At 39.6% G+C, this 14,756-nt stretch overlaps 1 protein-coding gene across 1 annotated transcript in view; it reads left to right on the forward strand.

The window, feature by feature from the left end:
* ek1 (eph-like kinase 1) overlaps positions 1-14,756 on the forward strand; it is a 106,588-nt gene that overhangs the window by 41,752 nt on the left and 50,080 nt on the right. Inside the window, 3 exon segments of the mRNA XM_072690749.1 lie at positions 10,546-10,640; positions 10,643-10,703; positions 12,476-12,835. Coding sequence (XP_072546850.1) covers positions 10,546-10,640; positions 10,643-10,703; positions 12,476-12,835 — 516 coding nt within the window.

Below are 14,756 nucleotides of genomic sequence, written 5' to 3' on the forward strand. Positions count from 1 at the left end.
CAGAATCACTGAGAAAGTGTGTAACACTATGCGGTACAAGGGGAGGAACCATTAAAAAGCTGCAGTTTGAATTTTCACGTCGTCTTTGTCCTTAATTAGCTGTATTAGTGTGCAGTGTCATTTATGTGTGGCTTTACGTTTGGCTTTTGGAATCCTAACATAAGCATTTGAAAATAATTGTAACTGGCAAAACTTAACTAACTGCTAACCCAAGCGTGACTCGGTAATGGCATCACTGTCTATTTAGCTAATGCTTGTATTGTATAGTATTGGGAACAGATCTTTTAAGCATTAAATGAAATGATGTTTTTCATTCGGTCCCATTGCCACAGGTTTATTCAATCAAACACCCAACCTTACAGACTGCCTTTACAAACATTAGTGAAAGAATGGGTCGTTTTAAAGAGCTCACTGAATTTCAGCATCAGCATTGCAACAAGTTGTTCAGTTGGTTAAGTTTCATCCCTCCTAGATATTCCACCATCAACTGTGAGTGGTACTATTAAACACTGGAAGTATTTAGGAACCACAGCAACTCAGACCACATAAAGTTACGGAGCATACAGTAGAAGGAAAAAAAACATACATTTCAATTGAAGTCAATGGACGTGTTTGTAGGACAGTGACAATATAAATAATGCAGTTGTAATTACAGTTGTACAGTTACATATAAACAGTGCAATTAATATGCAAGGTAGTCTTATTACATACTGTATGTGCAGTAGCATATAAACAGTGTAATCAATATGCAAGGTAGTATTATTACATACTGAATGTGCAGTAGCATATAAACAGTGTAATCAATATGCAAGGTAGTATTATTACTTACTGAATGTGCAGTAGCATATAAACAGTGTAATCAATATGCAAGGTAGTATTATTACATACTGAATGTGCAGTAGCATATAAACAATGTAATCAATATGCAAGGTAGTATTATTACATACTGAATGTGCAGTAGCATATAAACAGTGTAATCAATATGCAAGGTAGTATTATTACATACTGAATGTGCAGTAGCATATAAACAATGTAATCAATATGCAAGGTAGTATTATTACTTACTGAATGTGCAGTAGCATATAAACAGTGTAATCAATATGCAAGGTAGTATTATTACATACTGAATGTGCAGTAGCATATAAACAGTGTAATCAATATGCAAGGTAGTATTATTACATACTGAATGTGCAGTAGCATATAAACAATGTAATCAATATGGGACCCCATATGTGTATGACCCCATGTTCTGACATTTTATAAGTGTATTTAAGTGTTGTGTGCACATGTTTGTGTGTCTGTATGTGGATGCCCCTCTAGCCACACTCCCTTAGTGCTTTCCCAAAAGAAAAAAGCTAGCTCTGTTGCCTCCCAGCCTATTCTCTTAGTGGCTTGCCTGCGTACAATGTTTATTTTCTTCCTTAAAAATCAATGCCTCGCTGCCTAATGGCTGGGTGTCCTCTGAACAGCTGAATGCTAGATCAATGTAGTGCTGTAATCACCAGAATACCTCCAGCCCTGCAGGTGAGATAAAGTTTCCCTAATGCGCCGCTCCACACTTATTCGTATGTGCAGGTCAGAGAGCTTAGCAGGCCGCTATTTACACATGAGCCAGCAGAATAGAAAACGTGTGTTCGCGGGCGTATGTGGTACCACACCCATCGGACTGTTTGTTAGGCTGGATGATATAGATTTGTAGACCAAGGCAGTATGCCCAGGCTAAATTTCAGTCTGAGTAAATATCAAGCCTATGCTAAAGATGGATTTCAGTACGGTTTCACCAGAGGCTGGTTGAGGAGCGTAAAGTCATACTCAGGTAAAAGTTTGGTTACTTTAGTAATACCTTGAGACGGCCTGAAGCAAAACAAACAACAGGAGTGGATCTGAAAAAGTGAAGTGTTCCTTATAGGACTGTAGAAGACACATCCAGACATTGTGAAACCTCTATACATTCACAAAGTTGTTACCTGTGTTCTGTGAGCATCCTGAGTGTTCACAGTTCCAGGTGTGTTTCTGTGGGTGAATCAAGGTATTGATGTAAACCAAACAAAAGTAAATAATCTTGGTCAAAGTAATGCAGGTCAGTCTGTAAACACTTCATGTTATTAGGTGACAAGGCCAATCCCTGTTGCACTATGAAGCAAAGATTGCTGGAATTGTCCATGTCAGGCAGCCCTACTGCAAGAGTTGACCTTAGTTTCATTACTATTCTCCACAGACAGAATAATGGTGAAACTTTAGACTGTTGTTCCACTGAAGAACTAATGAGAAACAAGAAGTAATTAACAGAGACCAAAATGGCAACTGTACCTTCCACTAGTTATTGCATTTAAGGCTGTGAGTCTCTGTTGTTTTAATGGAACAATTGAAAACAAGACATTAATTGGAAATGGAAAAAACTTTACTTTTTCAGTAAAGACGGTGTTTACTTGAAATTTATAATAATAATAATAATGTTTAGCCTCTTAAAAACAGTATTGAGGGCTCCTGAGTGAAGCATTGTCTCTTGCTTCCTCTAGTTGGGTGGAATTTCACTCCAACTCCCATCACTCAACGCAGTGCTAGCCAGTGCGGGGTAGTGCCCTTTTCCAAACGTGTTCAGTAGTAGCAGCAGTTTGAGAAGATGCAGTGCTGGGCTTAATGTGACTCAGTTGAAGTTTGTGCACTGGTAGCATCATGTAATGGGGATAGAATTGAGATAAAATAAAACATAATTGATATGAGCTACAACATTTTTCAATAAGTCAATCCCTGATCTGAATGCATTGATTATCTAACAATGATTAGCATTTCTTTGGCGTCAGCCTTCACTCGTAGCAAATTCGTACATAGAAACTTGACTAGTGTGAGGTTTCTGTGCATTGATTAGCAGATTTCTGCTGCCAGAAGCGTCTTAAATTCAGCGAATTAAACCTCAAAAAGAATTTATATGTGAGCATTTCCATTTCTGGAAAGCGCAATCTTGGAGCGTTTGAAGTGGTCGCAACTCTTGAAACAGAGTTCAGTAGGCACAAAAGGAGCAAAAGGAAAGGGAAGGAAGAGAGAGAGTTTGGCAAAAGAGCTTGAGTTGAAAGGACTGATGTAGAGATGAATGGAGCCGAGATGGAACAGTGCCAGATCGATCAAACTTAGGCAGGAGAAATGAAAAGGAAAAAAAAATGAACATGGCATTTGTAGATGCAAATTTACTGTGCAGTTGTTGCCATTGATGAATTTGGGATTCTGTTTTCACTGTTTACTAGTTTAATTATAAATTCACTTTCTTCACATTAAAAAAAATAACATTCTTAAAAATAAAGGTGCCAGATGCAAACAAAAACAGGTTCTTTGCAACAATGCTATAGTATAAGCCTTTTTGGGACATGAAGAACGTTTTAGCAGGCAGTAAATAACCATTTTAATAAATAAGTGTGTAATGTTTAGCAAACCTTTACATTATGAAAAGTTTTCTGACAAGCTTTATCAATGCTAATTCCCACCGCTAGGTAGGACTTCTAGGCCTAGCTAGGACACGAGGCTGCCAGTCCAACATGTCATTGGACAGCTGATCATGCTGTTTAGCTAACTGCCAAGTCTTCCACATCAGCTAATAGATGAGAGTGGGTCCAAATTTACTCTCTAGGACTCTCGTTCATGGATTGCTGTGACATCTTTTTGTGTGGTGTGGTTTTTGTGACTGTGTGGTTAAGGCACAATATGCCACCTTTATTTGAGTAAGAGTATGCACATCTGTCTTGGCTGGAAACTATGTTTATGCATTTTCTGATCAACAATTACGTAACTGAGCGACATAAATGAGTTGCGTATGTAGTTTACATACCGTATATTGTGTGTAGCCCTGTACACAGCTCTATGGACCCTATGAGGCCGCCGTGATTTTACTTCGAATTCCCTAAAGAATGCGCCCAGATTCGCATCCAACAAAGAGGGTGCATTTTGGAATTATGTTGCCATGGACACAATTACATAAGCCTCTTTCAGGGGGGAAGGAGAGCAGCCTGCTTTGGTGGGGCCAGAGCCCGCCATTCCAAACCCGCTGCCCTCTCCACCTTAGCCCTCTCCAGTCCATTTTGAATTAGCTTGTGATGTTGTAAAATTGAAGCGCGTGAATCACTAAAAGCACAGCCGTCGCTGCTCTCTCGCTCTCCCCCCTCTCCCTCTGGAGAGGACACTGTCTTTCTCATGTGGTGAGAATGCCCCTTTATCCTCTCTGCAGCAAAAGAGCACACATAATAAGGGACTGCACATTACCTGTCTAGGCGGCCTTTTTAATTCCCATTGTATATGGAGGTCTTATTTTCTTCCATTGCACTGAAGGAAAGACCTGATCAATATGAATATTTTATTAAGAATATTGATTTTAAGGATACTCAATTCAGATAACTGATAATATCAGCTGATACTTCAATAGTTTCATGTAAATAGAGCTTTACTGGATGATAGGATACAGATTCTCAGTTGTCATTGACACTGTCTAACTTAACATTTCTTAAACGGTAGTTATACTTACTGTGGCATCAACAAGCCTGTGAGATGTGTGAATACGCATAGAGGAGTCAGTATTCAGCACCATACCTATTACCTAGAAGGGCTCTCCATACATTCAGCTACACAGTGAGGTTTTGCTCATTTTTATAGTTCACAGTAAGTCATACAGTGCCCTAAACCACATTAACGAGTCGGCAATACCGTAATGAAGACCCAGATTTGGTTTAATTGGGTTGAGAGAAGAGTGTAAGCATTTATTTACAAAAACAATTTGATTGACTCTTGACTTCTAGAGTTGGTTAGCAGTAATAGAATTTTTGTATTGATTTCTGTTGATTAGCACATTCTTTTCAACCTCTTTTGTATTGTAAATTGTATTCCATACGCTTCAAGTTAGGCCAGTATCACATCGGTTGGGCATCAGGGCGTATGGTCAATTTGTAGCTTTATGACGGGGAATCCTCTCTGCTGACTAGCAGTCAAGGTGGCAGGTTGATGTCTATTGATCTGCCTCATTCATTATGGACTAGAGGCCGCGGACTGAATGAGAATTACACCCGCAGCCATTCATCCCAACGGAGCAGGCATTAAACTCACTCACTCGCTTCAGTGTCTTTCTTCATTACCCACAAATACAAACTCTCTCTCTTTCCATTCCCAAGCCAGGTTTGCAATCTCCTCCACCTCAGATATCATACGTTAAAAATCTATTGATTACATCGATCAAAGAGGCACCAACCACAGGCATCTAAATATTTGATAAGTAAGCCATCTCACATCTAGTCAAGACGTGTTCCTTTTATTGTTCCCTCATTGGCCTGATTGAAACTTGGCTCTCAGGTCGATGCAGCACTCTCGAGGATAGGAGGTCAGAAAAGGATGATGTTGTCTATTGCTGTCTATTGATTTCTATGCTATATTCTGAAAAAGCTATATGCTATGTTCTAAAAGCTCTTAAATGGTTCTTTGGTTCTATGAAAAATGCTTAATTGGTAAAGAACCATTATATTATATGAAAGGTCTTTAAACTTACCAACAATCCATTCAGAGGCTCATTCACAGTGTAGCTGGAATTGGTAAGCTTAGAATTATTTGATTAATCAGAGTAATGATAATGCATTAATGATTTGTGACATATTCCTATTAATATATATTCTTGTTCAGAATGATAATTTAAGATTCAAACTAAATAAAAATCTAAAAAACTGTGAAGTCACTTTGTTTTGCATCTGCCTTAAGGTTAAGAATCCACTGGTTATAACAATTGATTGCAGATCCAAAAGTGATTCATCTGTGTTATCACTCCAAAGAGTCCTTTCTAGCAGTCTTATTTTTAACAGAATAGGTGTATTCCCATCATAATTAGCACTGACTTTTTGCCACTTGGCAAGATGAATGTGGCACCCACAACCCTGCATTCTTGCTTTGTGCGATGAGGACCTCAACTCGTCCAAACTCAACAAGGTGCTCTTGGAATAGCTGAAAAAAAAGGGCTTAAATCCTCTCTAGGAAAATGTGAAGCAGCCCCCTGTCATAGCCTCTCTTTTTAGACCATTTCTGTTTTTGTAGACCTTCCGTGATTGCCACACTTAGAAAATGCTGCCTAAGTATGAAGGCATTTCTTTACACTCAGCTCAGGGTCAGGCCGATTCTCCAGGACCCTTTTTTCATGCCGCTGTTTTCTTTTCTTCCCTTGTTCTATAGTTAGCAGCTAACGGGAGCGTATAGAGCTGGCCTTGTTGCCGAGGCGCCGGCTTTGGCACGTCAGACTGGTGGGGTTCCACGAGAGGCCAAGCTTTCTAAAGTCTGTCAGATTTGGCAGCGAGAAGCGAGGAGTTGGAAAACCGCAACACGCACATACACACACACACACACACACACACACACACTCACACTTGTTTTTATACAGTGTCAGGACACACACACACACACACACTCACACACACACACACACACACACACATATATATATATATATATATATATATATATATATATATATATATATATATATATATATGTATATATATATATATAAGTGCATGCCCAATAGAATTATAGGCTATATATCAAGAAGATATAAGAAATAAGATATATGCAAAGTCAGCCCATGTAGCTCCTGATATTATTGGTTGGCCTTGGTTTGGCTTTGCTACAAAGTTAGAAGATTTTTGTCCTGTTAAAAGACTAAAACATCTAAACAGACCCACACAGCTCCTACGATTTGGCTCCAGCTCGACACTAACACTTGTGTCATCCTTCATCACACACTTTGACCACCATGGTTCACTGGTACAGATGCCATAATGAACTACACTAGCTAATGTAGCATTGATTGCTAACCAAGGCCTGTGAGCTAGTGTTTTAATCCTTGCTTTCTTTATGTTACCGCTGGGAGAACTACGACTTAGCATAACTTTACATTGCTGCCTGGAGAGCTAGGTACTGGCTTGAAACTATTTAGGTCAGCAAGCATTCACGTTCTCATATTGCGGATTTATGTTACAGTAAGACTGTTAGCAGAAAGTTTTTGCAAAAGCATCAGTATAGGCACGAGGGATAAAAATGTGTGTGTGTGTGAGTGTGTGTGTGTGTGTGTGTGTAAATGTGCTAAGTAGGAGAAAGATAACTATGTCTTGTACAGAAAAAGTGTGTTTACAATTACAAAAAAAATATTCATTGAAAGAGACAGGAGATTTAGCTGGTAAATGTAGCTGACAATTCCACCACTTTGAATGGTTTTTACTACCCAAATTACTGGAGAATACTCAGGGCTGGAAAAAATCCAGTCAGTGCTGAGCACATGTTTTGCATTGCTGAGTGATGAACTGTGTAATATCACAGTACCAGACAATAAAACAGAGCCGTTTGCTCAGTAAATGTGGTGTCATTTGTAGTGGTCTTTGCTACCTCAGACCAGATTACAGCATAAAAAATGAATAGTTTTTAATCTTTAATAAAGTCCTCATGCTAAAGTACTATGAAATATGTTTGTTTTCTTAATAGTGCATAGATAGCTAGAGACAAGGCTAAGACTGGCCTTATGGAGTCACCAACTCAAGACCAAAATCTTGTAGTTCAGACTGTCACGCAGCATTGAGGTCACACACATAACCACATATCTAAAATCATTCGCTACCTTGTCGAATTATGTTCTCTATAATAGTGCTCTGTGGTTGTGAATAGGGCACAGTTTAAACGCAGCTCAAGACCTGTAGTATTTGAGTGTAGTAGTATTTGAGTTACGAGCAAGACCAAAACTTTGTAGTATTGTAATTAAAAACAAGACCAAAACGCTGTTGCATTTGAGTTAAAAGAAAGACCAAGACTTTGTAGTATTTAAGTTAAAAGTAAGACCAAGACTTTGTAGTATTTGAGTTAAAAGAAAGATCAAGACTTTGTAGTATTTGAGTTAAAAAAAGACCAAGACTGTAATTTTTGAGTTAAAAGTAAGACCAAGACTTTGTAATATCTGAGTTAAAAGTAAGACCAAGACTTTGTATTATTTAAGTTAAAAGTAAGACCAAGACTTTGTATTATTTCAGTTAAAAGTAAGACCAAGACTTTGTATTATTTAAGTTAAAAGTAAGACCAAGACTTTGTATTATTTCAGTTAAAAGTAAGGCCAATACTTTGTAGTATTTGAGTTAAAAGAAAGACCAAGACTTTGTAGAATCTAAGTTTGAATCAAGACCAAGACTTTGTAATATTTAAGTCTGAATCAGGACCAAGACTTTATAGTATTTGAGTGAAGACCAAGATAAGGTAGTATTTGAGTTTGAGTCAATATGTGCACTGTAGTATTTGAGTCTGAATCAAGACCAAGACTTTGTAGTATTTGATGGCTGTTTGTTTATAGCTAAGACCAGGCCTAAGTAAGCATAGTCATAACACATGTGTTTCAGTGCTGTCACCATAAACCTTAAAGTAGTTCAGGCTTGCTGTTCATGCTTGTTTATCCTGCTTTTAGGCCTGGGATCATCACATAGTGACTGGGATCATCAAGCATCTCTGGCCCAAGCCCATTCTCCAGACCTTTTTTCAGTTCAATTAAAATGATGTGGATCTATTTTATCTCTAGAAATGCAATCTTATCGTATTGTGATTAATTTTGTTATTGTGAAAACAATATGCATATTGAGGATATTGTTAGTTCTTAATAAATACTGATCTGCTGCAGGTTTCATTACGAACAGTGTGATTAGAAGTTCAGCAGACTGTTAGAAGTTCAGCAGATGTTGAATAAAAATCACTGTATTTAGTACAGGAGAGTCTCTGAATAGTAGTTTAAAAGAATCGGCTTTACTGATGTTTTACATGTACCATGATAAATATTGTGTATTATGAAAAATGTCTTTAAATGTTGTGATATTTATAGTATTTTTACCATTTCGCCCAGCCCTACTTAGGACCCTCCCTAAATTGTATTTGCTCTGTGAGAATTTGGACAAATCTATTTGATGACCCCTTTATATTTTGGCAGCCTATCGAGGTTAAGTAGTGCCAAAGGAAAAATTCTTTGTGTCTTGCTGTTGCCGTGGCTACACATCACTCTGTTCACTGAAGGAAAGATTGTCTGGATAAATGGACAGATTAATATAACTTATGGATGTGGTAGGAGAAACACAGGACAATAAATGAGGGCCAGGACATCAATGAAGGCACTTTAACACATTTCAGAAGTTGAAGAACATTAAGAGCTTGTCATGGTAAAGCAATCCAAGCTAAAGGTCAGCAAAGGCAAGAACAGACTCGAATCATTCTGGACACACAACTGTAAATAAGAGAATCAATTCAATCTGTCTTTCCAACCTTATTAAGGTCAAACATGTATTTCTGAGTTCAGGCCATGACTTCAACATGTAGCTGTAGAAAGATGAGAACTATGAGAACTTTTGCTTTGAGCTAGAAGGCCAGACCCCCACTTGATGGGCAATGGTAGGAAGAGATTGCCCCTACTCAAATATCCTTGTAGTATGTAGTATATCCTCAAGTATGCTTGACCTTTCTCGAATTTTTCCGATAATCATTGACTAATGTAATAGTAATACAGGGATCCGGCTAAGCCCATTAACCCCTTCAGATCATTAAGATCATAAAGATAGCGTTATCATTACCTTGTATCATTCCGAATTTCATATTGCATATCTGGTGTCTACTGAGAGCCAGCAGCAAGGCTGCTTAGGCCGTAGTAAGACCTTGGTAAGTTTACTTATGATAAAGGTTTTGTATGTGTGGTTGTTAGTGTGGTGACATTTCACCTTAACCACAGCACAAGCTTGAGGACAGTGTTGTGTATATGAGGTTAAGAAACGTGGAGAATCTCGCCAGTGGGCCAAGGTGACCCAACCGAGCTGTGGAGTGAAGGGAGCGCCGAATGCGTCACCACTCGCCTGTCCATTAGAGGTGCCGGCAGAACAGTGCCTGGCCCCTGGAAAAAGGGAGGCAGCTACAGTGGAAGCAGCATGCTGTGCTTGATGAGAAGTGACATGTTTGAGACGTGTTTGCAAAAATAAAGGGTTTGCTTTTAGTTTTGCGGGCAATATGGGAGTCTGGCGTGCCGTCCCGGAGGTGCTGCGCTCTAATGCACAGACACACACACACACACACAATCTCATGCTACACACTCTCTCACTCACTCACACACACACACACACATAGGCCAATCAGTGAGGACACACTTAACCCAAGCCCACCTCACATAAACACGGGCACTCTATCGGCACGTGCCTGCCTCCATCTCGTCCCGTAGCCGACCGTTAGCTATGCCTCGCTGCACAACTAGATGAGAACTGAGCGGAGAGCCTCCCTCACATTAGATCTGAGCAACGTTTGGGTCTCTGCAGTCCCTATTTAGGCCTGGCTAGCTTTCTTTCTTTACAGTTCATTGCAGTTCATCCCGATCCGAAGCACTCTGCATCATCAGTCAGTATGTGTTTGTGTGGACTTTGTTGTGTGTGTGTGTGTGTGTGTGTGTGTGTGTTTTTTCCTGCAGTTAAAATTGTGTAAGTGCCCACATTGCTGACGGACAACTCTTTGTTTTCCGTTTCCTCGCAGCCTGTCGTTCTGGCTTCTACAAGGCCTCCGCCATGGATGCCTACTGTGTGAAGTGTCCCCCACACAGTTACTCTCATCAGGACAAGGCCTCCGAGTGTGTGTGTGTGAGAGGGGCTTCTACAGAGCTGAGACTGACCCTCGCTCCATGGCCTGCACAAGTAAGTTAACTCACGTCAGGCTTGTTTTGGTGTTTCTCCTGAGTGCTCAGGGCCTGCTGTTTGTTTTTCAGTAAGCAGTCGAATTCACACTGGTTCAGACACAAACATGGGAAGAAATTAAGGCTGTAACAGTGCAGCAGGCTGACAGTTAGTCAGTCAATTAGTTAAGCAGTTATTTAGTTAGCTAGTTATTGAGTCAATCAGTTGGTAGTTAAGCATGTAGTCAGCCAATGAGTTATTTATTTAGTTTGCCCATCAGTCGGTTGGTTATCTGTTATTTTGTTTGCCCGTCATTCTGTTAGTTAATTGGTTACTTAGTTAGTTTGTTAATATATTATTGTGTCAGTCACTCACTTAATTTGTTTGTTAATCAGTTAGTTTGCTAGTCACTCAGTGCATTCCTTAGTAATCAGTTAGCCTCTTAGTCTGTCAGTTAATCAAGTTATTTCGTTTGTTTATCAGCCAGTCAGGTCACTCAGTTAGTCTCAGCTTCACATATCAGGAATGCAATTCTATGCATTTCTATGCATGCCATTATTTTCAGATCTATGCAGTCATTTCAGGTCTGATATTTTCAATGTATGTTTTTATTGAGGTTGAGTTCTGTGCCAAGTGTATTTGGAAAGTGTTTTGAACTGTATGACATTGAACTTGTGTTGAATGTGAGCTCTTAGCCGCACGCAAAAGTGTCAAAGATTTGACAACATTCCTGCAACAGAAGCATGCACAACATGCACCAAGTAAGGAGTAGATTTTATACAGCCAAAAGAATAGCAATAGTTATAGAAAGAAAGCTGAAAAGACACTGAAGGCACTTTTAGTGTATTGGGAAATAGCAGTGCACAACCTTGTTCTACTAAAATGTTTTAGCTTGAATTTCTTAAAAAAAAAGTTTTTACTTTAAGGATGATTATAATTATATTTTCCCCATCGAAAATATACAAATGGGATGTAAAACTTTCTCTTTCCTCTGTCAAAAAGCATGAACAAAGGCAGCCATTTGAGCAGCAAAAACAGGACAAGCTTCTCCCATTCATTAAAGTCAGTGTTAATAAGCCTTAGTAAATCCAGTCTATGTGTCAGTAACTTACATGGAATAAGGCAAATGCACTACATAGCAGACACATTTCATCTTATGGATGCTAGGTCACAACAGTCGCTTCTTAAAGTCCACTTGAGATTACATAATGGGATAACCTGAACATTCAGTAAACAAGCAAGCCGGTTGTTAAATTAGCGTAGTGCCACTGTCATAATGCTAACTGGTGGCTATTGACATTGTTAGCAACATTACCATTATTAGACCTTTAGATAGATAGATCACTTTATTTATCCCATGGGGAAAGTCAGTTTTTACAGCAGCAAAATCAAACAAGAGAGCAGCATAATAAAGGCACTTAAAATAGTAATAAGAAGTGGCAAATATAACCCAATTATATAAACAAGAAGTACTAGAAAAAGTGATTGCAGTGCAGTAATTGCATTAATATAATGTAATATACAGAATGAATTATGTGTAATAACTCTGTTGAAGGCAAAATAGAGATGGCATGCAGTTTGCTCAGTTCTAATTGCTGTGCTCTAAGCTTCCACTACTTGTTAGCTACATTGTTAGCTAGCCTTGTGTCTTTAGTGCAAAAGTAAGAAAGCAAACGTTGTACAGCATGTATGTCTTTGCTGACTGACTACATTCCAGATGTTGATTAGATTTTTGTCTCACAATGACATTGCTTGTTCACTTGTAATTTAGAGTGTTTATCTGTGTATATCAGGACCTCCATCCGCACCAGGCAACCCCATCTCCACGGTGAACGAGACTGCGGTGACCTTGGAGTGGAGCCCGCCACGGGACAGTGGTGGGAGAGGGGATGTCACCTATAGTGTCCACTGCAGGAAGTGCTCAGGCGAGGCGGCCTCTGGAGCCAGCGGGGCAGGAGAGAGGTGCGTACCCTGTGGGAGCGGACCCCACTTTAACCCCCGGCAGTTTGGCCTGGCGCACCCCAGAGTTCTGGTGACAGAGCTCCAGCCTCGGACCAACTACACCTTCAGCATTGAGGCCCTGAATGGAGTATCTGACCTCAGCCCCAGCCCACGCCACCTAGTTTCCGTTAACGTCACCACCAGCCAGACAGGTGAGTCATCCACACAAACACTTTCCTCTGCTTATACTATATAAGCCTACATTCCTATATTATGGTGTAGTCATGGTAGGTTTTTGTTGTTGTTTGTTTGAGGTGTTTTTATTTTTTTACATCACACTTCACTTCTCCTGTGCATTTCACAGTTGTCATCTAGTCTAGTATTGACAGTGTTTCAGCAGCGACTAAAAATAAAATTTGCACATGCGGGTGCTTTCAGAACAGAGGTTTGTTCATACTTACAAATAAGGGTGTGAATTTTCAAGTAGTGGTTGGAAAAAGTATAATATCAAGCAAAACAGTGATGTTATACTCTCAGAAAAAGGTACACTGTATGGACAAAAATATTGGGACATCATATTCTAAACCTGAAAGGTAAAAACTGTAAAGCTACTCAAGTTTACAGTGAGCTGCATCCCACTAGAAGCTGAATAAAATACTCCTACAGTGTTTGTCGCTCTTTTTCTGCTTTGCTGCCTCGGCCTTTGGTATAAAACAAGCTTATTTTAAAATATGTCAGTACAAAGATCTCATGACTGCATCCACTGATTTAATCAATTTTACTTTCTTAGACCCAAAGCATAAAATCTTCTGACAACAGAGAGACAGCTGTAGAGCACTGGCTAAAACTGAAAACTAAATCAGTCTTCTGTGCCTGGTCGAGTGTTCTTTATGTACCAGCTTTTAAGTTGCCTGTGTCAGTTTTGAAGGCAGTTCTTCCCAGAAAGTCTTATTTCCCTTTCCAAATGCTAAAATGAGGCAATTATATGGATATGTATATGGATATCTATATGTAGCAATTATTATTAATAACAGTCTATCACAAACTGTCATAAACCTTGCCACTGTGGTTACTTGACAGAAGAAGGACATAACCTTCTCAGCTCTCAATGGAGGTCAAAGTAAAATGATTGTATTTTTGTAATTTTGGAGCGTTTCTATTGGTCCATTTATAATTACAATATTATATATTGTAATAAACAACTTAAAGATTCTCATTATGGCTCACCTGTACCATCAAAGATGTAAGGCAGTCGAAGAGCGAATCATCAGAATTGAGCAATCAGGCTTGTAAATGTGAATGTAGCCTCATATGAACATTCACATATGCTAGCATGAGGGTAGGGAAGTATGCATTAGCAAGCCATAAACCTCACTGTCGGAGACTTTACAAGGACATATTTATTGAATAGAGAAAATATTTTTTTAGCTCTGTCATGATGATTTATCCATAAGAGGGTCAGAAATGTGAAGTGGGTGTGTGCTTTCAGTGCGTTAGAGGGCTTGCGGTTATGTGCAGTGAGCAGATGTGAGTCAGCCTCCTCTCTCTTTCTGATTGCAGCCTCACTCTTCAGCTGCAGGGAGGGTTTCAGTCAAGGCTAATCCTCCACTTCAGCTCGTACTGTGCTTAAAGGGGGCTCTCGTAGCCCTCTCATGACCTCCCCGCCCAGGCCCAGTGGGCTTTAGGGGCTACTGGGGTGCGGAGGAGGGATAAGGGCTGCCCTCGCCTGCGGGAACATTTGATTTAGCCAGAGCTACGTATGATCGACGTCTATTGTTTTGTTGCAATTCAGAATGATTCAAGACAATACACAGAATACAGACATGGGACTGGATAAGCTAGTGTAGTGTAGTAGTAGTGGACTATAGACAATAAAGACTGTGCTTAATAATAGCACAGGAATTGTGGGTTAGTCACTATTACATATACACTATATGTCCAAATGTTTGTGGAAACCCCTTTTAATGAATGCACCCATTGCTGACACGGATGTGCAAATGCACACACACAGCTTGTCCACTTGCCCCTGTAAAGAAGTGTTGCCAATAGAATAGGACTCTCTGGAGCACATAAACATTGACATATTAGCACCATGCCTAATGTTAGACGTGGGCTGGAGGGGTATAAAGCCCC

Source organism: Salminus brasiliensis, chromosome 1 (assembly GCF_030463535.1).
Source record: "Salminus brasiliensis chromosome 1, fSalBra1.hap2, whole genome shotgun sequence".
Classification (NCBI taxonomy): Eukaryota; Metazoa; Chordata; class Actinopteri; order Characiformes; family Bryconidae; genus Salminus; species Salminus brasiliensis.